Source organism: Meleagris gallopavo, chromosome 4 (assembly GCF_000146605.3).
Source record: "Meleagris gallopavo isolate NT-WF06-2002-E0010 breed Aviagen turkey brand Nicholas breeding stock chromosome 4, Turkey_5.1, whole genome shotgun sequence".
NCBI classification, from domain to species: domain Eukaryota; kingdom Metazoa; phylum Chordata; class Aves; order Galliformes; family Phasianidae; genus Meleagris; species Meleagris gallopavo.
In genome coordinates this window covers 33,532,878-33,557,611 of record NC_015014.2, presented here as the reverse complement: position 1 = coordinate 33,557,611, position 24,734 = coordinate 33,532,878, and the positions used below count along the sequence as shown (strand labels likewise).

General features: G+C 38.9%; 1 protein-coding gene across 7 annotated transcripts in view; it reads right to left on the bottom strand.

The window, feature by feature from the left end:
* Positions 1-1,016: 1,016 nt before the first annotated feature.
* The window catches only part of TNIP3 (TNFAIP3 interacting protein 3), a 63,191-nt gene continuing 39,473 nt past the window's right edge, over positions 1,017-24,734 (bottom strand). For 5 of the 7 annotated variants that reach the window (XM_010709938.3, XM_031553090.1, XM_019614740.2 and 2 more), the window contains 8 exons: positions 21,963-22,091; positions 18,149-18,262; positions 15,062-15,187; positions 13,728-13,781; positions 12,401-12,559; positions 9,032-9,092; positions 2,486-2,621; positions 1,747-1,865 (listed from right to left, as the gene is read on the bottom strand). In XM_010709938.3, coding sequence (XP_010708240.1) covers positions 2,509-2,621; positions 9,032-9,092; positions 12,401-12,559; positions 13,728-13,781; positions 15,062-15,187; positions 18,149-18,262; positions 21,963-22,091 — 756 coding nt within the window. In that variant the 3' untranslated portion in view covers positions 1,747-1,865; positions 2,486-2,508. Of the gene's footprint in view, positions 1,866-2,485; positions 2,622-9,031; positions 9,093-12,400; positions 12,560-13,727; positions 13,782-15,061; positions 15,188-18,148; positions 18,263-21,962; positions 22,092-24,734 lie in introns of all 7 variants that reach the window. The other 2 variants (XM_031553089.1, XM_031553091.1) reach the window with 2 other exon arrangements.

The window sequence follows — 24,734 nt, the reverse complement described above, 5'->3', positions numbered from 1 at the left end:
TAATGAGTTAAGCTCCACCAATGGAAGGCACAAACCTTCGAAGCGTGTTGGGGAAAACATCGAAGTGAATGAAGTGAGGTTTGTTGCCTCCCACAGCAGCCACACAGAAGCTGGTCTGTTTGGGGAAGGCACGGAGCCTTTGAGTGCAGGGTGCCCTGCCCACAACACTGGTCACCTGCTGGGAGCCTGCATTGAGCCAGGCTACATTATAATTGGATTTTCCGAAGGCACTGCATTAGCATTTTCCATGATCTCACCCTTATTAGCCAAATAGCTAATCGGGAGTCGCGCTCTTACGCTGTTTGCTAGTTAAGCGATCTGCTGCTATACTGTCTGCAAGCCAACTGCAAATTCACACAGTGATAAAAACTCCTCTCTATCTAACAGGCAGGGAGTTTGTTCTGGGGCTAATCTTGCAATTAAAACTCTAATTTTCAATAGATCGTGAAAAAGCAATTTCTCTCCAGAGCTCAGTTCACTTGATGCTTCGCTCAGGCGCTTCCCAGTTCTTTATTGTAAGTTAGGAAAACTTTTCTTTAATCAGCATAGGCAAGAGCAGCATTACAGTAAAATTTAACAATAGAAAAGTCCTTTCCCATGGACTCTTCCCCAGTATGTCCAAAATCAAACTCGCAACACGTTTCATCCTATATGATTATTATTTTAATGCCTTTGTATCTTCATGGGAATTAAGATATCTGTTCTAAATGCAGAAATGACACACAAACCTTCTCTAGCTGATCTCTCTCTGTCTTTGTATAGATCAAAAATCTGCTTGAGTAAGAATTTCAACTCATGTTAACTACTTCTGTGTTATCAGGAAAGCACACAGGACATCTCATATGGCTCCTGGCACTAAGTTCCCACTTCTTCCTTTAGGTGGGGTCCCAGCAGGTTGGGGTACCTCCTTCACCAAGAGCTTGAAGGGAAGAGGCAGTCTGGCAAGTGGGTTACGAGGCAGCACTTGATGAACAGCCATTCACCGGAATTTTAAAAAAGTCTCATACTCTCAATACAATTTTGTTTAGAAATCCAGGCTTTATTCTCTGATTTGAGGTCACATGACAATGTTCAGATTCATTATAGTGGTATTCTTTGCAAGAAGTCTTTGGAAATATAAATCTGCTTTCACTGTGAAGTTAAGCTCATGAAATACTTATACAAAAATTATACAGATACAAATAGTATGGAAAGAAAAAGAATTATTGTTTTGAAAGGAGGGCTGGCCTGGACTCAGAATGGGAATAGGCACTTTGTGCCTAGCCTAGCATCAATGGTACCTGATCCCAATTGCAGAAACATGTTAAAACAGTGAAGTGCATTTCCTTTTTAACACACAACCAAGAAATTCAGAATTCAAGATGGTACATCAATAAATCATTCCCAGGAATCAAATAAAAACAATTATAATCCTTAAACAGAAAGAATCACAAAGCTATAGAGCTGGAAGCTCTTGAATTCAAACCAGATGCAATTGTCTTCCAAAGCCCTAGCAATAGCTGCATCTTTTATCACAAGGCTTCTTAACAAACAGCCAGTACAAAGAGCATCTTCAGAACAAAGGGCATTAACGCTTCCCAGTGGAGTTTTAACTGGATCGTGAGGATCTCTAGCCTGAACAATCAGCTTTTCTATTGTCCTCACAGGGATTTCATAAGGCGTAAATAACATGCACTGAAGAGATAAGGAGTTGGGACTAAAAAAAACACCCCCCACCCTCCGCAAAAAAAAAAACAACAACCCCCCAAAAAAAACAAACAGAACAAAACCAAATAATGAAATTGCAAGACTAGCTTGCAGTCTTGGGCGTACACATCTTCAGGTCAAAGGCTGTCAGTGACGGGCTCCTTTCTCTGATGATGAATCTGCAAAAGTAAATCGATAGCATGATTTTGACATTGAGAAATGCAATTTGCTCATGATTCATTTCCTCAATGTTTTCTCTCCTTCCCTTCCCTTGGAGCCAATATTGCACATCCTTACAAGCCAGTAATCAGCCCAACACAAATAATGATGAGCATGAAGAAGCAAAGGAGTGTGGAGACATCCTGCAGTGCACCACCATTCTCTATCTAGTCCTGAATAATCATGGTACAGTGCAATTCGGAGGTTCTATTAACCTTCATTCCCTATATAAAATCCTCCTAGACCTCTAAAATGAGCAACTGACATTCAGCAGTGCTCATTAGGTATACATTAACAGTAGGTGCACCCAAGAGAGTAGGTAAGTACAACAGAGGGAAGAATTCAGTAATAATACAACTGTTAAGTAGGTGTCTGCACTTCAGATGTGTTTGTCAGTAATTCATTCAAGCTAGGAAAACAAAAAATTATCAGAGAAAGGAAATGTACTATGGCCAATGTAATATGTCCTTCTTTTCTGAAGCTTCAAAAGATTTTTGAAATGCTGTAACTTGTTGCTAGTAGCACATGCACTGGTGCTCACACCACTTCGCTTACAAGAAAAATATTAGGAGTGAAATACCTCCGGCAGGGATCTGAATTTGCCTAGGAGAATTGCTCTGCAGCTACTATGCAGTAACCCCATCTTTCATGTATGAACACATGAAGTTGATGATATCCAAATGCAGATGAAAGGAAGTTAACCGAAGTGTCCACATCTGTGACAAGACACAGCACCACACAAATCATTGATTTTGGCTAAATTTTTCCGTTCAGGTATTATCAGAGCTAAAATTCATGTTACCTGTTCAGAAAAGCCAGGAAAGGCAACCATCAGCAGATTGATTCTTTGTACATATTTAAGGTGGACAGAAAGAAATATAAATATAGGCACTTGTGTATTATGCACACATAAGATAAATCAATAATTTACAGTTCACCCATCCAGTGAAATATTGTACTCTTCTACCATATAGGGCACACCTCAACTTGCATTCCCAATGTTTTTGAAGAAAACCTTTTCCAAAGAAAACAATTTTATGAAAATGTGAAACACAGACTCTTTGGCCTTGAGCCTCTGACTTGCATTTTGAGAGTTCTGGTCCATCACTGCACAAAAGCCTCTTTTGCTCCCAGCCCCAAGGTCACATAGCAGCATGGCAGTCTGCCACAGAAATGAGTATAAGGAAGACCAAAAGCTTCCATGATGAGGCAGCAAGAGCAATGCATCCAGTCTGGTCCTACTTTTCCAGCATCCTCTTTTCTGTACACATAACTCCATGAAGAGAGAACCCAAATCCTTCCTCAGTCCAAACAGGATCAGGTAGCATCCCCGGGTAGAGATGCAAATAAACCTTACAGACATGCAGAGGAGTAATTTCATGCACATAGCCCCCTGTAACAGCAAGGAGGATGAAACACAACTTTTCTACCAAGCACCGTATTTCAAAAACTTCATGCCAAATTTAAAATCCAATGTCCACTGAAAGCAAAACAAGATCTAGATAAGTCTCAATATGTTGTTAAATAGAAATGAAATTATATATATAGATATACAGATATATATACTGTTTTTCTTCACATTAGACACTTTTGGATGGTACTGAAGAAAATTAAAAATTTTCTGTGATCTCTACCTCAAACTGACTTCAAAAAGCAATACTTCTCATGTTTCTGATGTTAAATCTTAGAGGGGTACAGAGTGGCCTTTTCTTTACATTGCAGCAGCAAAACTCAAGTTGTATCAGTGAAAATCCTGGAAATAATCATGTATACACACCCGAGGGATGGCAAGCTGTTAATTAAATAACTGTCTTGACTTCTCTAATGAAATGTATACACTGAAGACAGGGTAAATACCAACTAATTTTTTTTTAATTTTTATTTTTTTCCCTTCTTCCAGGTAAAATTAAGATGTCCGTTAATTCACTTTTGTTCTGTCTGTTTTTCATTGAAGACCTCCACAAATCTATTTTTTCATTTCACATTTTTCCCCTCCCTGCAGATGCCATTATTTTCAGTGGAAAACCCCACACTTCCACCTTCTTCTTCCAATTAGCTGTATTTATAACAACATTAGCCGCAAAGTAGGTACCCTTGAGGGCAAAAATCTGGAAAGCAGCGCAGTGCGGAGCGGAACAGGAGATGATATTATAATGAAAGTAAGTGGACATATCAGGCTGCTGCATGTGTTCATTTGGGCATCCCTAGGGCTTCACAGGTTGGTTTCTGCTTTTCCAAGGAATGCCAGCTGCCTTGCTAAGAGCTGCCTGTGCCCAGAATAACTGATCCAAAACAAAAATGTACAGTTTAGGTGAAAGAAATCCAGTAGCTGTATCAAACAGGGGCAACTGGGGTTCTTAAACATGTATTGAGACTCTTTCTGCCAAGAAAACAAACACAATAAGATTAATTTTGGATGTGAAGAAATCAGTATGTGCCAGCAGTTGTGGCATGCAAAAGGGTTCTTGCTCTGAGTAGATTTTGTGCTATAAACCTCTTTTCCATACAATCTTCCATTAAAAACTGAGTTTGGGGAAAATGTCCAAATATTAGTCTTTTCCTTTTTTTTTTCCCCAAACTGCCTTTCCAATTTTATGCAGTTGGATAAGGAAGGAAGTCAACACTATTTGCCAAAAAAAGTGACATTAAATGCACTTGCTGGAATTCTTTCTGCCTTGCTCCCTAGAAAGGAGGGAAAAAAAAGAGGAAACTTGTTCCAACAATTCTGAGTGACAAAGCACAGATATTTAGGAGCTAATGTCCCTCTGAAAGCAGCACAGCTGGCAGAACAAGGTTGAGCTGGAAGGATTTAAGCACGTGGTAGGAGCAGGATTTCCAGAGGGTGAAGAACTGGGGATGGGATCATCCCAGAGGCAGACAGGAGAAGTTAACTTCTCAGAAGCCCGTTGCTTACGCAATGAGTCATCTCTCTTCTTCCTTAGCCTCTACCCACTTCCTACCATTTATCATTACACACTGCCCTTCTCTCTTTATTGTGACCTTCAAGAAAATAGCCTCACATTTTTGGAAGCCAGGTGATTTGTCCTAACCCTGCCCTGCAAACCATGGATGCCCATTAATAGCCTAGTCTCTACCGCTGCCCATCTATGGGACATGGCAGGGCACAGAGTGCTCCTGCCTAATTCCCCATGCTGCCTGCCTTCAGATGGAGTGTTTCATGTTTGGGAAGACAAGGAGAAGACATCTTTATTCTTACAGACAAGCTGTGCTCTCATATGAGTCATCTGACTTTTTTTGAGCTGTTCAACAACACTTGCGACGTGAAACTTCTGGGATACTAGTAGGAAGAAAAAGCAAGGAAATCAGATCCATAAGCTCAGATACAGTCCACATGCTCCCCTTTGCAAGTGTCTGTTGAATATTTCTGGATTCGGCTTGGATCCCAACCTTTCTGGAAGTTATATATTATGCGGTAAGTAAATCTTCACTGTTCCATGCAAACCCTCACAGGTCAAAGAGTCTCCAAGCTCCCATGATTACCAATGACAGTACCATGTTTCTTAATATATGAGTCCCATTGAAATTGTTTCTAAGGTCCCAAGGGCCTGAATGGTACTTTGATAATATTTAAGAAAATGCCCTAGTGCCAGAAATTTATTTATATGAAGCAAGTTTAGTAGTCAATACAAAGTAGTCTAAAGAAAAAAAAGTCATGTTACAACAGCACAGATGCCTCTATCACAAATACTCGCAGAAAAAGTAGATTCATTTTGGGACAGATTTGCCCTCTAATGCAACTATTTCTGATCCACTAAGCAGAGAGCTTTTAGAGACACCAAAGCTAAAATAAACCACCTCTTTCTCTACCTTTGATCGGCAGTGTCTTTTTCTTCTTCTTTTTTTTTATTTTTGTAGACCACTACAAGTATTACCAGCCAGGCTAGCTATTTAACTAGCCTTACAATACCTTAAAAATCAGCTCATACCCCTCTCTGACACTCAGAAATCTTGGCTTTTTTTGGAACTTTTTTTTGCAGGACAATTTATCCCAAGAAGTTCTTCCTTCTCTTTCTGACTTTACTATGGGATGTATCATTTCTCTCATTTCAACACAGCAAATGCAGTTCAATTGCAGTTTGGCCTCACTTGGGCTTCCTCTTCCTATCCCATATCAATTTCTACCCTTAAATTCCTGAGGTCTTGAGGTTCTTCCATCCTCTCTTTCTTATCTGGGAGTTCTAGATTTTAGTTGTTTTTCTTTAAAGTCTTCCATTTCCCCTGATTTATTTCCTCAGCCAGGAGATGTGCATATATTGTCTCTTGCTACTTTAAGAGCTCTTTATGGCTACAATCACTATAGTTTGAAACGTTCATTGCTTTGTCCTTTGAGATTGACTGTTATTTTCTTTGGAGAAGCATTAACTTTTATTAAAGAAAGCATTTCAAAAATAGCCATGGGCATCTGTGAATAAAAATGGATTAAGTAATTTAAATCCTGATTACTGAATCAAAAATATAAAGAAAGGCCACATATTAGCCTCAGTAGCTAGTCTTGGACAACATCATGTCTACAACAGTCAATAGCTTTTGTTTTACCTATTCAGGCACATAGGGCGATCAAAATTTTAAGTAATCATAAATGCATACCAAGATTACTAGTTGTGCTTGGTCACATCCAGATACTCATACCTGCTTGCACACACACCAGCCTTCAAATTCCCATGCTCTATACGAACAAAGGCAGGAGTGAGACACTTGAGAACACTGTTGCATTAGGCTTTGAATTCTGTGTTCAAGGTCACACTGCTGTCATTTCAAGGCTGAGGACTGGTCTCCCAAGCCGCAGCACCCACTCTCACTGTACACTAAATTCATCTTACTGCAAAGGCTACAGACCCTTCTTTTCACCCAGATTAAATCCGTAAATGGTCCACAGATAGGAAGACCTCTATCTATTCCCTAGATAGAGCTAGTTACTGCCAGCGTAGAGACTCTCAGATTTGAGAGGTGTTTAAAACCAGGTTGGGGCTTTTTTGACAGCATGTCATTGAGAAGATCTGTCTTCTGATTCACCTCGTTTGCGTTCAGCTCTAACAGCACAATCTGCAACCCATACTTAGTAATTATTCCTCAAATAAAAAATACCAGTATCGAAGGAAACTTCCTTCAGATAGGAAAAACCTAAGGGTTTGCCCTAGAAACATCAATCTACCAAAACAGCATTTCTAAAGGCAACTGCCTCATGCTCAAAGTTGCTGCACTGGTGTTTGGTTTTTCTATAATGAAGCACTAGCTCAGAAGAGATGAGATTTATTGGTCAGTTTATCACCTAATGAGGAAATGAAAGCTGAGAAATGAGACTCAGGAATGCTGCCACACATACTAATTCATTTAAACTCAGAATTGCAATTAGAAGTAGTAAAAAAAGAGAACAAAGAAATTGGAAAACATTTAAGAACACTTTCATCATATATTCTTGGAGATTCTAAATTTGAAACATTTCCTAAAACAAATGGCTTAAATACAGATTTAATTTTAGTGACTGTATATAAAATATATAAATCCAGGCTAGTGCATTTTAATTGATAGTAGACATTGGACTTCTCTGTGACCAATGGCTAATAAAACACTGTTTTATTAGCAAAGATAAAAAGAGCCCTAAAGATATACTACAAACATACCCTACATAGCACCATGATGGTACTAGCTGAGAATTCCTCATTATGGACACTAAAAAAGAAAGGGAAAAGTCTGTGAGTTTCCTACTCACTGTTTCACTGAGGAGGCAGCATTTGGATGTTCTGGACAAGGAACAGTTAAAGAAAGACAGAACATGGGGTTTAAAAAAGATGTTCAAGGAGGCAGAAGTCATTATAATCAAACACTGAAAAATAATTTGCTTTTCTTCAGATCCCCTAAGTGCACTGCCCTGGACCACAGCTGCAGTTGGTGGCCGGACGTTTCATACACTGGTATAAACATCCTCTCAGTATTCTCTGGTGCAATAAATCACTCTGAGTTTAAGTGGGAGGAACTACAAAATTAATCTCCTGTCCTCTCTTGCAGTCACAGCACTACTTTCCCTGCAACCACATCAGAACCCTCCAAGCAGTTGCCATGTAATTATGGGAAGCTCGTACTCTGTTTTGGCAAGCTATGTTCCCACCGCACCCTCTCTTCTGTACGAATGTGGGGGACTATAAACAACAGAAGAGTTACTCTGCAGCCATCTTCTTCCAGATGTTACCATGCAGTTTTTGCTGGTGACTCCCTCCCACTCCATATGGAACCCACTCACCCCAGGAAATGGCTCAGATGGAGTGTACGTGCTCCTGCAGTTTACACCAGCTAACCTGGTCAGTCCCCTAGTGCTGCACTGGATGATGCATCATTTGTTTGAGACAGTATTGATATAAAAGGACCATTTAGACATGAGAACAGAGAAAAACACGAAACTTAAGGTGCCATTATTCTCCACTACTTTTGAGAGAAAAGCAGTGGACTGGGGAAATTCTGGATTTGCACCCAGAACGAAGTCCTTTCTTTGTGCTCCCTGGCAGTCTTTTGAGAGGCCTGAACCAAGTATTTCAAAATTCCAAGGAACTTTGCATGATTTCAAATCCAGCTACAAATATTAAATGATCCTCCTGGTTTCCAACAGATAGCTTACATCAGAACTTCAGCAAGCAATTAATTTGGTCTGTTTAAATGGTTTTATTTTTAGACTCAGCACACTAAACTACCAGAACTGATCAAGAACAGGCATTTTCACTTTAAAGTGAAACAATGTTCTAAGTCCTGCACTTTGTTATCAAGGATTTCTAAAACCTGCCTCATCTTTGCTCCCAAGTTTTAGCTGAAGCAGCAGAACCTCTAACGACAATTCTGAGGATATCTACTCTTTAGGACTTAATAGACATTTAATGAGGCAAATCCATGATCCCATAATGTGTAACAGAGACATTTTACCAATTGCAACAAAGTCAAAAGCTGTGATATAAATGGTATTACATTAGAAACTTCACCTGTGTTGCACATATACCAATCTCATCTTGCTGAAGCAAAGCTGTCATGTAAACTCAATAGATCAACAGATCAATAGGAAAGTTTACTATATATCCCTCAAAGGCCCCCACTTTAAAAAATAGTACAGCTGTTGTCTTACCCTTTGCCTTGTGCTGAACATCTGGAGGAAACTGGTCAGGAACATACCACTGATAGTCTGGCTGCACAGAACAATAAAACATTATTACAGCAATATGGACTTCACAGACACTTCAAACAAGAGAATAGTGGCATATTAAAAACATAATTGCTCTGTGAAGCTTTTTATTAGTCAAACAGAAGTAGCTTACAAAAATCTTATATCTAGCTTGATTTTCTACCAGTTGAGACTTTCTGCTTGCTTCCATCTTTGTGATGTATGGTTTAGTTGCTGCACCAATTAGAAACATTGTTGTAAACCTTTCTAGATCCCTCAAATCAAAAAACATTAACAGAAGCTAATTTGATTCGAAATGGGCTTTATAGTACACTACAGCTAAGGAATAAAACATACCAGAAGATATGACTGGCTCCATCCTCTATACTTAGCAAGCCAGAGAAGCCTGGTGTGCACTGTGACATGACAGGTGAACCTGTTCTACTTTCAGTACAGGTAACACATTGCTTTGCACAATAGGAAAATCCCTTTGAATAAAGTTCTCTCCCTTTTCCCTGTCCCACAGATTAGCATTTGTGTTGGAATCACATTAGCTGTTGTTTGATAATCTATTGAAAATACCATGGGATGAGAAGATTCCCCATCTTTCTTATAAGAAGCACTATTGGGAAGGTTGTGTGCCTACAAGCATAGTACATGTAAATTCTTCATGGTAAGGAACAGTAAGGAAGAAAGCAAAATTGTGCCATAGTTTATATTGTGCATTGTGGTAAAGGAGTGTTACCAGTAGAGAAAACAGTTCGGGGACCAGGCTGTTTATCTGAGGCTCTATTAAACCAGCAGTGTGGTTTGAGCACTGCATTCAAGCTCATCGAATTCCAGGTAATTACCACTTCAAATTAGTTAAACTGGGAAAATAATTGCTGTTTTGCAGAAATGACGCTAACAAAACCCTGAGTAGTCCCAAGGAGACTCTTACAGACTTCAACTTGTAGGGGAGAAATGCCATTAAGGTCTCAAAAAGTTTTGCCTCAATTAAGATGGCAAGATGAAGCTGTAGATACAGAAAAGAGATTCAGCTTTTATGTGTGCTTTCTTTCATAGTCACATAGCAGCGATCACTATCATACGTTGCCAGGGAAAAGGAAGTATCCTATTTTCACTTGAAGAACACCGTCCACAGGAATTAACTAACTCTGTGTTTGAGAACAAACAAACAGACTTTGATACAATGCAAGACTGTGCCTTACTTTATGCACCATTAGTTTCCCCCTCTAACAGTTCAAAATGTATTTATTTGCATTGCTCTTCTGAATTTCTACTCACTTTTTTGTTCTCTGATTTACTGTTTTCTTTCACGTGTACAGAATGCAGAGTGGAATGAATTTCAGAGAAAAATGATATATTTCATGCTAGACTAAACAGATTTTTTTCTATTGACAAGGTAAAGTGAACAAAAAGGCACAAGATATAAAAAGACTGAAAAAGCAAAAGCACAGACTAAACACACAGGATTACATACGTTAACTCAGGACACCCATTAAATTCTCACACCTTTCCTCATTGCTAACAAATTGCTCAGGGAGCTATCAAAAGCTCAGAGCAGTAACGCTGCACTCAGGCAGAGAATTTCAAAGAAAGCTCAGAATGAAACTAGGAGTTACAAAGTGACCCCAGTGTTCCGGCAGGAATGGTTTAAGTTGTAAGCCCAGTGATCGCTTACAGAATTAGAAATCCAGCTGATGAAAGTTCGGGGAGAAGAGCCAAAATAATCTGGGACAGTATCCAAATTGAAGTGAGAAACATTCCGCAATGCTTCAAATTCTGATAAACAGGTAGATAAGCACATTTCTGAAGTAAGAAATGAGGTTTGACCACAGCTTTCTGCTAGCTTCTGCAGCCTTCTACGTATTTTGCAAGAACTAAGCTTGAATTTCTCAAATAAATGAACATATTTAGTAGGCGATAGCTTTATAGGCAGAAACAGATACTGTATATTTAAAATGACATTCACGCGTTTAAATGGATCCTCACTGGTTTTGAAGGAGTACAGTCTTCCTCTTAGATAACCCAGAGCACTTCAAAAATATCAGTCTTTGAAGCAGTATTTTCCTTGAAATAGAGAATTGGCCTAAAGAAAAAGATTTCACTTTGTGCTAAGGATTACAAGGAAAAGGCCAATTTCCCACTGTGTTATCTACATACAAATGTAACTCCCACTTATACTTCTTTTTTTTCCCCTCCTCTTCTCCCAGTACACAGGCTTACTTGGGAAAACTGCATTCCTAAAGCATTCATGGTCAGAGTGGCTCAACTCTAGTAGAAACTCATTCCTCACATAATCCTATTTTACATCAGAGGACCAGAAGGAAGATACTACTTGGTACAAGAGATAGCATCTGGAATTTCACCCTTACAGTTTAACAGCAGCTCTGTGAATCCTACAGCTGGCCTGTCAGCATGTGGGAATGGGGACGGGGAATGTGTGACTGTGCATCTGTCTACAGGAGTATTGCCTGAAGGTAGGACAGCTGTATTATCCATGAATGCAGAAATCGTAAGTGAAGCACAGAAGTTATTTTCCAGTGACAAGGCCAAAGAAAGAAATACTCAGGGTAGGACATGGAAATAAGCCATTAGTCAACAAGCTTTCTTAGGCAGACTAGAGAAAAGAGAACAAAATAATATTGGCTGCAGCTAAATACTCACTGTTGTTACTATCATTTATTCTGAATGCCCAGAACAGGGATCCAGCTAGAAAAGGCTCTGAATTTTCATGGATGTAAATTAATCTGAGAAACCAGCAAGAGTTTAATCAGACAATCTTATTTATTTTTTTAATTATAGGATGACTACCATTATCACCAAAATCAAATGGATAATAGTATCCTTTTTCTTCTCAGCAGTTTAAAAATAATTAGTATTTGCCAAAATTATTTTAAAACTTACAAGGATATATACTTAAGGTATATAATTATTTACAGGCTTAAATTGCTGTAATTTTTTTCCTCTACGCACAGATTTCAGTTGGCTATGCTTCAAATGAGACATGGCAGCAATCTGTGCAATTTAGTACTAAAGACGCTGGAACAGCAAGGAAGAACAGAACATGTTCATAAAAGAAAACCAGCATGTTAAGAAAGACAATCATGGAAAAGAGACCACGCAGAGCTCAGAAAGGCTCTTCAGAATCTTGAGGTAATTCTAAAACCTGTATAAAATCTTGATCTGGTGCCAAAAACAAATAAAAAACCAACAAATTTGGATACTGGTGAGGATAGCAGTATGGTAGCACTGTGTTAATTCTTCCATGGTCACCACGCTGTGAGAAAATCAGTGCCTTTGTGAAACTGGAGAAGGTGGTAACCTTACCGAGTGCTGCTGCTGTTCTTGTGCTCTGCGAGACACTGGGTGGACTCGAGGATCTTGATAGTGAAGAACCAACCCACAACTCCCATAATTAACACATGGGGAGAGAAAGAGTGGAGGTGGGTAGGTGAGCCTCTCAGACTGTACCAGAATATCTTTTGTCTGTCAAAAAATAACAAAACAAGAAGGAACGCATTACTAACGGCATATGACAAACAGTAGAATATCCACATACCAAATTCCTTGGTGAAAAGGAATAGGAAAGAAAAAACCTCTCTCAGTGTGTGTCACAACGTTCAGTTTATTCTCTCGAGTCTGTCCATGATTAAAAAAAATAAATTAAGAAATTTGATCTTTGCCATGACACTTTTTGACACTTTTTATATTAGAATTTTTCTCCTATATATGGCAAGCACATTTCTGGGTGTTTTCTGTCTTCAAGAGATTTTCTTTTCATGCCATAGCTTTCAATAGTTTGAAGCAAACCTACACAGACAGGTACTCATGCAATGAGAAAAAAATTAACTTCTGGTCCTTCGATAGTCTGTAGTATTGAGATTTGGTTGAGTCTTATCTTAGGCTGCGTGTCAGTAGAATCAATAGGAATTTGCCAAGGAACAAAACAAGGAGGAATGACAGATGAGTCAGAACTAAATATTTTGACTTCAGAAAATAAACTAATAAATATGCTGCATGACTGTATGACTGCTCCCATATTTAAAGTCCTTCACAAGCTCTGTTTAATCATATCCCAAGGCAGAAAGAGACAAACAAGATGAGTCCAAGTGTAAGTTCCCACTACCCATCGGCCTCAAAAATTTTCTGTGGATAAAGGCAAGACTCAGCCAAGTGCAAAAGGAAGAGTTGTGCAGGGGCAAATATCATGGAGGAGCTGATGCACTGGAAATTTCACACCCTACCTGGTCTCTCTCATCTGTTCATAGCCACAGATAACATGTGGAATGGATTTTTGTAAGCAACTGCAGCTGATCACACGAGGAGGATAGTTTAAAGCTTGGTACCAAGCCTCTTCATGTGGGCAAGCCACAAGTATACCTCCACTAGCCTCTGCTTCCTCTAGAACACACCAGTGAGCCCCAGCTAGTCCCCAGTTACAGCAGATCTGACCTTCTGGCGAGAGAGGAAGAAGGAAGGAGTGCACTTATTCTCCCTGTGTAAAGAACCTTGCCATGTGCAATGCCACTAGCTGTTGTGGCTGGCAAGCAAAGGGAGAGGCTGGGGGCTTAAAAAATGGAGATACTCCTCAGTGAGCCCAAGGCGCAGCATTTCAGTTACATCCAGCAACAAGGAACAGGAAAAGAGAGCGTACCTGTTGCTGTAACTGCCTTTCTTGTGGTTCCTTTCCTTTCGGACAGGTCTTCATCTGTGAAGAAATGAAATATTAACCCTAATAAACCAACTCTCTGAAAGCCACATCCAAAGCTGTTCCTGTCATTGCAATGCAGCAACAGCCAAGTTTTACACAAATACCACACAATCACATGCACCACTCATAGAGTATGTTCACGTGTGCACTGTGGAAACACTTCTCATTGCTCAGAGAGCTGGGGAGGGTGGAAGAGGCCACGCAGCACTGTTCGTAGTTCCCTATTTTCACACCATCCACTGACCAGCTGGGGCCATGCAAGTTATGTATTTATGGTCTCTAGACAAAGCAAAAATACATAGGAAGAATGTATCTGAGTGCGTTCTACCAAAAAAAAATTACTTTATCAAACCATCCAGGAGTAGGCTGGAGTGGGAGAAATACAATTAAAACGGGTTTGCATGCAATACTAACAGAAATAGGTATTTCTGCATGCCTCAGAGGATTTCTCTTTTTTTTTTTTTTTTTCCACACTTGCATGAAGTGCTTTGAAGCACCTATAAAAGCATTCACTAGCCAGAGGCCCTAATACTAATGCTGGCTCATGGCTGGGCTGAGAACAAGACAGTGTTGCAGTTTCTGTTTCACAACAAAGTTGGGGCAGACAAAAAAATCATCACAGAACATTTTGGTAATCAGCCGTTCTTTTAAGCTATTGCACAATTTTGTTGAGAGAGGAAACCTCAGCATTTCATCATTTTTAAATAGGGTTGAGAAAACTTGAAGTTTTACATGCCATGACTTCGCCTTGGCTTCCTGAATGTCTGTGAGCAGATTACTGACATACTCTGAAGAGATAAAAATGATGTTGCAATAACAAATTATTCTAGAGGCTGCTCAGCTAATTTGCATGGAGACATTTATTTTTTTCCTCAGTGATATTAATATTACTTTGTAATTTCATGACAGAGGTCAGGACACTTTACAGACGCTTTCCATTTCAAAAGCTAGTTCAATGTCATGACTCTATTATCAAGTGCCAGAAAAACAATCAGGAGCCCTCTGGATTTGTTTTTGATTCTCCTCTCCATTTTAAGATATGTTTGAGGATTTTTTGCAGTAAACACTTCCCTCATCTGCTTAATTTGGAGGTTGTCTGTAATCATTTCTCATCTTCTTAACACATTACTTCAGAATGATTTCATCCCAGGTGGTGACCTCACATAAAATTCAATGTCAATTAATAGGAGCCAGAAAGCCTTGGGTTGTATGGAGAGTGAGAAAATAAAAACAAAATACGCATGTTTTGGCAATAGCATCTTTCTTTTGACTCATACCTGTGAGTTTAATTTATTCAGTTGAGTCTGTAATCTCTCATTAGCCTTCTGCAATGCTTCTTTCTCCTCATTAAGTCTTTCTCTGTCAGATCTCTCCTTTCTGAAGTCTTCCTCATATATTTGTACCTGCAATCATTATGACCAAGTCTGTGAATTTCAGCAGAGCCACACAGAAATTTTAATCCACTTTTTTTGTGTGTGTGGTTGCTTTTTAAACATTTGCCAACCAGAGGGTTGCATCCTAAAAGGATCTTTACAATCCTGCAACCAAAATACTTTCCCCCATCTTTTTTTTTTAATTAAAAATAGCAAATGAAGAGTCTCCAGTGGCACATATCAACTGAAGAAGTCCACAGCTTCAGTATTCATAGGCAAAAGTAATTACTGGGGAATATCCATTTTAAAGACTATAAATAGGATTGCAAAGATTAAAGACATGGATATATTTAGGAGATAAACAGTAAGTAAAAAAAAACGTTCCCTTTTTTCCCCAATCTTCTTTTCAATTACAAGCCCTTGCAACTCCCCCCTGTACCTCAATGAGCATCCTAGTGGAGGCAGGAGGTGTCGTCATAGCACAAAAAACAACATCCAGAACATAGTCTGACATAACATTATCATTTTATCCAACCTATCAATGAACAGCTATGATTAAATAATGTCCTGCCTTTTCCATAGCCATTGAACATCACTGAACACCACATGACAAGATCAGCCTTGTGCCTGCCTTGTTTTACACCCTGTAGTTTTACTTTATATGTTGCTCTAACCATCTAACATTGGTGCAGATCAAAGGATTAAGCTGCACAGAAATACTGGTACTATTTAGAGCTGTACATTAATGACCAGAAGACCTGGACAAGTCAGGACTGTCAAGAAGTTTAGACCTTGCCTGAAACACTGTAGGAAGAAATCTGTAGGAGGATGCCTTGCCCTAGAAGCTGGAAAAGGGATGAGAAAAAAGAATTGGCCAATGTACCTTTTGTCTGTGATATGGGACCTCTGATTCCCCTTCTCAAACAGCTGCCCAAAGAACCTACCCATCTCAGCAAAGAGGCAGAGGGGATCACTGACGCACAATTCAGAATGCAAACATGGGGGTTTGACCCAGTTCCTAGAAGACAAACTGCCTTTTGATACTGAGGAATACAATATCTTTTCTTATGTCAAATGGGGTCATAGCTCCGCATCCCATTTAAAAAACATCTGACTTCCCAGAGCACAGACAGCAAACGTATTCAGAAGCAAAATACAAGTCCATAAGTTAATTGACAGTAAGCTGGCTGGCTTAGTTCTTCGGGTAATGGACAGGCATCCACCTTGTGTGAACTTGGAGGTTGTTGACACTTCCATGGACAAATAACAGTAGAAGTATATTGGAGTGAGAATGACCATCAGAGCTTCAAGGAGTCCTTTTGTGTCCTTGCAGTTGGCCACTAAAGCCTGCTGACAGTTTACTTGCAGTTTCTTTGCTTCAGTTCAAGCTCTGCCCATAGCACAGACCTAGTTTGCTTTTTGCTAGCAGCAGTATTATGACTTCACAGGAAGACTAAAGAAATGTTAATGCCTCAGGGAACAAAAAAAGTCAACATAGGGCTCCATAAATTATTTTCATGACTTGCCTGTTGCAGCTAATTTTTGCAAGGTTTTTAGGGCCCAGAGGCCCCCCACTAGATATAATCCCTTTCCTGAATAACACGGTGTAAAAACGAACAAAGGCTTTCTGTGTGGCCACATGGAGTCTCAGCTCCACAGACTGTGGCTGAAGGAGACACGAGTGCTGTGATCCCCTGAAATAGATGCAAAGCTGTCACCTACTGACATGTAAGTTTCTTGTATCCCTGTCCATCTACACACATCTCAGCGTTTCCTCATTTCTTCTTTCCTGCTTTGCTCTCTGCTGTCTCGCCTCCCTCTCAATCCCCAGCTGTAGGGATCTGTTGAAGCTGCAAGGGAGCAAACTTTGTCACAGTTTTGTCAGATATTCTCTTGCACAGAGAAAAGGAGGGACACCTCCCAAGGAATGAATGTCTTCAACTAGTCTGTAGTGGCCAGAGGTGGGCTGATGGCAGCCAAGATCTGGCAAGACTGTCACATCTCTTTTTGTCCCAAGGATCCCTTTCTCTGTAAAGCTAAAGCCTCCTGCTCTACTCTGTGCAAAAGGAAGTTTGGATTCACTGTACTGATTTATAGAACCAGAAAAATACATTCATAAAATGGTTACCCCATGAGAATTCTGAAAAAATTTGGTTTACCCTATTTTATTGTGGAGAACGAAATAACTCATTATTGTACAATCAAGTGCAGGATTTTATTTTCCAGCATGTGGCAAGCATTACATTACAGAGCAAACTCTGACTGTGCTATCAAATGTGACAGAAACAAGTATTTTATTTCTATTGAATAAAATTTCCATTCTGATCATATCCATTTGTGTGTCAATAACGTTAAGCTTAACACTGTCCAGGATGATTGATCTAAACTGCAGAACTATCTGTAAAGTATCATGCTTTAACCAGATTCTTTCATGTGCATACAGAGTGCACAAAGCACTTGAATAGCTTAAAATGAAGATTAAAAAAAATAAATACACTTCCCTATAGTCACAGGCATACAAGTTATGGATGCAAATGTTTTGCCTCATACTTTAAAACATGCAAGACCAGCACTAATGAATTGTTTTGAGAATCCTGGTCTTGGCAAATTAAGCTTTCAACTTCAACAAAATAAGAAACAGAAGACACAAGTGACCAATTCAACAGTAACTGATGAAGTTTATCAGTCTCTCTGCATGAATTCAGCCCATAACAGGAGGCTGCCAGGACACTTCCAAGAACCACAAATGCCATTTTGCCGCTTGAGGTCCAAGGCAAGGCTTTGCTCCAGACCTTTGCAAGGACTCAGTTTCACTTTGTGGACTCTGCTGTGATGACAGCATCTTAGGAAAAACCAGTTTGAATAGCTTAGAGCTTCTACAGCTTTCTTTCAAAAGTATGATATAACGAGTCAACTAGACACTGCTCTTGGGAGTGAAGGCAAAACCACATAGCATGAAATTCAGCCAGGCTTTCTCCTAGCCACTCTTACCTGTTGTTTGAGAACTTCAAGTTGGGTTCTCATGTCATCAAGGCTGTTCTTGTCACCAGTTTCTGAAGGAGTACCGAGAACAGACGAGTTCTTTTTCAACACATCCAGAAGGGCCTGCAACATAAAATATGACACTGACTACCGAGACTCACCACATCAGAAAAAATTATTTTAATCCATTATAATGTTTTCTCTTTAAATAAACAGATTAGAGTGAGTCACAGACTTTTCCTTCACTTACAGCTGCTTCAGCTATACACACAATGTTAACCTCACTAACAATAACATGTATGCATGCCTAAGTCCAAATTTTCCAAGTGCCCACACTGCATTCATGAATCTGAGACAGCATAGTTTAGAAGACTGTGTTTTTACTTACAACTACAACCAACAAATAACAGTGAACATCACAGCTGCAATTCTCATCCAGAAATGTCATTTTACTTGTGTAAATCAGAATTCGGGAAAACCAAGGGAGCTGTCTAAATTCATCTGGGTCCAAAAACAAACAATCCAAGACTGTTTAAAGAAGCATTCTGCCATATCCTATACGTGTAACTGTAGTAAAGTCTGATCAAAACATCCTCTGCAGAAGGAGTGCAGACTTCTTCAACTAGAACCAAAGGGAAAACTCCCTTTGAAAGAAAGTTGTGTAGTCTCTGTAATTTGTCACTAGAGGGAGTTATGTATACACACACTGCTCAGAATGCTCTTATGCTATTTTTCAGTCAAATTCTACTACTTTACTTAGAATGTTTTATTTAGTAGTATTCCACAGCAGTCCCTTGGACTGGAACAGTTTTTAAACTACTCTTACCACTTTTTGTCTATAACCACACACTATGCTCATGTATTTGTTTACTCTAGCACAGATACTACAGTTTCAATACTTTTCTATGTCTCTCACAGGACGTACAGACTCAGCTAATGTCATTCATTTCAAAAGGCTCCATTTTTGCTAACAGTCCCCAGCTCCTCATGGCTGGCCACGTACTATCCATGTCTTAAGAGAAGGGGGAAGATCATTTTGGAAGAGGAAGAAGAAATAGGGAAAAAAAAAAAACCAGCATCTAACGTAACACAAGGATTAGTAGTATTATGGACCTCATCTTCAAAGAAGTACCAAAAGGAGAACAACAACAACAACAACAACAACAACAAAAAAAGCACTTCCTGCAAAGAATGCAGAAGAAAAAAGGGAGGCCTTTTATCCTTTTATCTGACGACCTACTGTCAAAAGGATGGTGCAGCAGATAAATAGGCATATAATAATGGCAAAGTTTGTGTAATACGATAAGATTGAACATAGATATGGGGAGGATAAGGATACTAATAGTTCACTGATTGATCTTCCTTTTGTCCCTTCCAGCCCCTGCTAATCTCTCTCAGCTTATGACACTTCAGCATTCTGCACAAATAGCAAAACAAATAAAAACAAACTTCACATTGGCATTTAGACTGGAAGTTGTTCACTAGCAGCTACAAGGGATGGAAGGTGGAAGGTATTGTGAGCTGTATGTTGCACAATAAATTAAATAATAAAAACTTCTTTCATTATAAAAATAAGGACAAAAGTATTATGCAGTAATGCTCTGAGCAAGACTAAAGATCATATTACCCAAGAAGAAGAATAACAGAGACCAGCTCCATGCAAGGAACACGTAAAAATGAGGAAGATCTCACGGCTCACTGAGTTAAATTCAGCTTAATTTCATGCAGTGTCAAATATTGTTCATTCAGAAATACTGAAAACCACAACCTGAAATTGCAAGATTAGCCACATAGTTTTTCTAAAATTTTCTACATAAAAAAAGGGAAATATGAGACCAAAAAATATCTACCTTTATTCTCAAAAATATGAGAAGGATAAATAGTCCATGCATCTAGAAATACATTAATCTAACTAGAATACATTTTTAGGGCTGGGAATAAATTCTGAAGAGAACAGTCATAGAGACATGAGAAACAGGATGAGGCAAAGCACAGTTTAACCTGACATCTTTCATTAAAAATAAATAAATAAACAAATTACAAAAATTCACAGATTTTCTTAACGGGGACATACATTCCAGTCTATGGTTGAATAACATAACTGAGATGGTAATACAGCAAAATTATCCATTAAGTTAGAGATAAATTTGTCTAATACTTTTGCTGTATGGTGAACAGGAAAGTCAATACTGGGACATGTATTGCAAACTATTCTGGCATTACAGAATCAGTTTCATAACACAAACATCAAAGCAGGATCAGACCAAACCCTGCATCATGGGCTCTCCAGATGACTGGATCAACATGAAGCTCGGAGTAAATGTGCTTAGACACAGTAGTAACGAACGTCTTCAATATAAAAGGAAGTAAGCAATTGAAATGACTGAGGTGCAAAATCATACATATGAGCAACTATAGTTGCTTATTAAGAGACCAAAAGAGCTGGGTCAGCCTAAATAAACTGTCCTCTAGTGAAAATATGACAGCTCTGTGTAGCTAAACATAAAAATAGGGGCAGGAGATCTGCTACCATAAGAACAAATGAGTATCAATGAGTATCTGTGGCCAGAATATATTCAGCCCAATTGAAAGAGATGAAGTGTCTAATGAAAACAGAGACAGAGTTCCAGAACAGCCTTCCAAAAGATGCAGTGTAGAAGGAGTTTCAAGAATTTTTAATATAGAAGTTTGATTTAAGAGAATTTGTAAGAACTTCATGTCACTGAAATTGCAATAGCACAGTTTTATATGCATTCATGATATGAGATGTGAAGGATGCAGTTACACAGGAAATCAGCATCATTCATATTAGAAAACACATTGCATGAAATTGATGTTTCATTTAAAAGTATGCTTTATTTACCTACATCTTAGTTCCAATAACATTATAAGATAAGAAAGCAAAATAAAACGTTGAAGTAAGCTGTTTTTACCAAAAAAATTAAAGTCACAGTAAGGTTTTGAGCAAGTCTTGCTAAAACATTTCAGAATGTGTTAGAAATCATGAATTCTGTCAGATTTTAATAAAACAGCATTGCTTTTTTTTTACCCTGCCTTTTGCAGGTCCTCTAGCTTATGTTGCACTTAAAGTCACACAGCAATGGTTACTGCAGTGCATTTCCTCAGGAAGCGTTTGTGGTTCACCATGAAATATAGAATTGTTAGGAAACACCCACTGCTTCGTATGATCTTCTGATCAAGTTACATTTATTACTTTCCCTCCAGTGGAAAATTTAAACAACAAGAAGAAAAACAAACCTTGAGCTATTTTATGGCAATTTCTTCAACAATATATACAGATGTACACGAGATTATGCATACACACGTGTGTATGTATGCATACAAGAACAGGAGCATCTGTCTTGTGAAGAGAAGCCATTCTCTAACAAAACATATGTAAAACAAGTATTTAAACTAATTTTTTTAAAAGCACTGTTTCATTAGATGCATATGAAAGTATCCTTATGCTGTTTCCTATTTCTCTTCTGTTTTAACAAGGAGAAACCTAGACAGAACGTAAGTGTGGTACAGAGAAGTTTCACAGAAGAAGCTAGAGATTTTCTTTCTTTAATCTTTACAGTGCAAACTCTGTTGCCTGCCAAAGCAGCATGCCCAGGTATTTGCTAAATTCAGTTCGTGCTTGTTTCCCCAGCTCCCTGAATCTGTCATCTACAGATTAACAGTGATTAGTTTGCTGCCATGAACAGACTGTCCACCCAGGATTAAAAAGAGGATCATCAGGTACTGTCAGTGCTTGATAGTAGAGGCCCTAGAATTAAAGGGAGAAGTGATTTTCTAGTCAGTGCCTCATTCTTGTTCCTACCTTATTGAGACGACTTATTTCACACTCATAGTGCTCTTGTTTTCTTATCATTGATGCATTCTTCTGCTTCAGGAGCTTGTTTTCTTCCTTCATTTCATGCAGAGCTTCACTGAGGACCTTTGTTTCTTTCTGGGATGCAAAAACACAGAGAAATGCTGTTGAAATGCAGATGGAACCATTTTTCGAGAACAGTTTTCAGAATATCTGCTGTCTGGCAGATGTGCTGAATTTCTGGTGTCCCAAACATAGCTGTGAAGGAAAGCAACAGGAAGACGGGTGGTTAGTAAAACCCAAATATGATAAAGTATTTTGAAACCATTTTGACCACTCACCATATGATGAGATAGAGGCAACATAGCAGACTAAATTCTCTACAATCTGCAGTTGCACAAAGGCATGAAAAAGCTGGCAGGCCAAGGCAAACAGTAGCATACAAATGACCATCCCAATCCTGCTTCAGGCTCATCTACCCATATCAGGGACAGAGGTTTGTGGAGACCCAGCCATTCTCAATGTCATGTAACACTGAAGATAAAACAACTTCTCAGTGTTACAGTCTGAGGGCTTGAGAAATTAAGGCAAGCCTAACCTTGCTGAAAAATTACCATGCTACCAATAAGGCTTATAGAAACCCACTTTTTTACCCCATCACAGTTGTTGGTACCTTGAACTTGAGCCTTCTTGGTATGTCTGTCTACACTGTTTCCTTCAAGCAAGCTACCATGAAGATGTTCCTATTTGCAACAAGGCTTACAGTAGCCTTTCAATGTAGTATTGTAGGAATTATTGGGACAGATTTGCCAAATTAAGTTTGATTCCCTTTTCCTATTGCTTTCAACAATTTTCAGCTTACAATGAAGGGAGCTAAGATTCAGATCACAGCCTGAAGTAGCTGGTGATTTGTAGGCTTTCCTCCTTTCTCTCCCAGGGAAAAGCATTCCTCGCTAGCTTGCTTTTATCGCATTGTCTGCTGGTTACATACATTGAACAGAATTGTCTATTCTACTAAAAACAAATATTTCAAATATACCTCTACAGTTGCCTTATGTGATAAAGAAATGAAATCCAACAATCACACGCATGTGATACTATATGAATGCTCTGTGCAACAGGCATACCTCTAAGCAGCTAGGAGGCATTCATGTTTGAGCTCATGAGATATGAATCACAGTGTACATATCAAGTCATTGAAAAACATCCTTGAGAAACTGCCACTTATGCAGGAAGTATTTTTAATTTCCTTTGTTCTAGGCTACTTGGAATGTCCACATAGGAACTCGGGAGCTTGCTCAAGTTGGTATGCTTGAAGATATTATTATTGTTTTTTATAAACAATAGCAAAAATTAAATTTCTGATAGGCTTTTACTATATTCTATGCTTCACCATTACCACCCTCTTTCCCTAGCTCCTGGCACACATTCTTCTCTAGACTGATAGCTTAGAGAACATGGCTATTTGTAAGATTTCCAGTTTGTTGAGGTTTTTGAACCATCCACGTTCTTATTTCTTCTTATTCAACTCTGAATTTTCTTATTCAACTCTGAATTTTAGGTGTTCTGGCACCTAGACTTTACCATAAGTCTTTGATCACTGCATATTGGCATGTAGTCAAGCCAAAAAGGAACAAAAAAATTTGCATTTCCAAAAGAATCAGTTTTCCTCTGTGGGCCACGGAGGTCATGGGAACAGATAGCTAAGTTCACAACATTGTCTTTCTGAGACATACCTTCAGATGCATCAAAAAAGGAAACAGCCCTCTAAGACAGCAGTAGTGGGTAATCTACCCCAGGACTATTAGCTGCTGCTGGCTTTCCTAAATGGGTCAGGAAAGCATGCAGAGAATGGCTACTCTGCTGCTACACTACTATGGCTGTAGGATTAGATAAGCAATTAGAGAGCAAACAATACTCTGCTCTGGCAATAGCTTTCTGCAGCCTCTCCCAGCTCTGTGGCTATGGGATGGAATGTGGAACGTTTGAAAAAGAAACTTTGCTAACTTCTAAGAAAATTTTATATATGTGTATATATATATGTATATATGCATGCATTTAACAAAATATAAATGCTGTTATAAAGAATGTTAGATGCTTTAGAAAAAAATATATAGCCCTACAAATCTAACCTTGGTAAATTTACCAGTCTGAGTCCCTTCAGTATGCTGAGCAATAAAGACAAATGTTGTTCACGTACTTTCAAACTGAGTAACTTCAAGCATTTCTTTGGATCATCCCTTGGAATTGCTTTTCTTCATCTAGCCCCATGGGCAGCCTGGGTTGACGTGGGTATTAAAAATCATGTTGCTCATTCAAAATCCTTTGCTTTTAGCAGCTAGATCTGCAAGGGTATAGATCTTCTGCACCCCTGCAGGTCATCCAGCAGGTAAAGAAATTCAAAGGGAATAGAAGCACTTTCAGGCTGACTATATAATTTGTAAAGAAACTGCTGATCTGAGGCTGGCACATGTAAAGGGTTTCTGGAGTACAGAGTTATTTTATTCATTATTTGCGTATGTAGTAAGAAAAATAAAAATATAAATGGAGAGCACACCCTTTCAAAAAGGTAGTTGTTTTTCACAGCTATCATATTGTAAAGGGTGGGCAATAAAAACTGTAGTAGTACAAACAGGAAGATAAACTGCCTCACCTTGTGTGCACACTGAGGGTAAACACAGGCAGTGATTCAACACATTCATAATGGCACGGTTTGCTTTAAAGCCTGGAAATGGTTTGTGGATTTACTTTAGTGGGAATGCTTCAGAGATCTGACTTCCA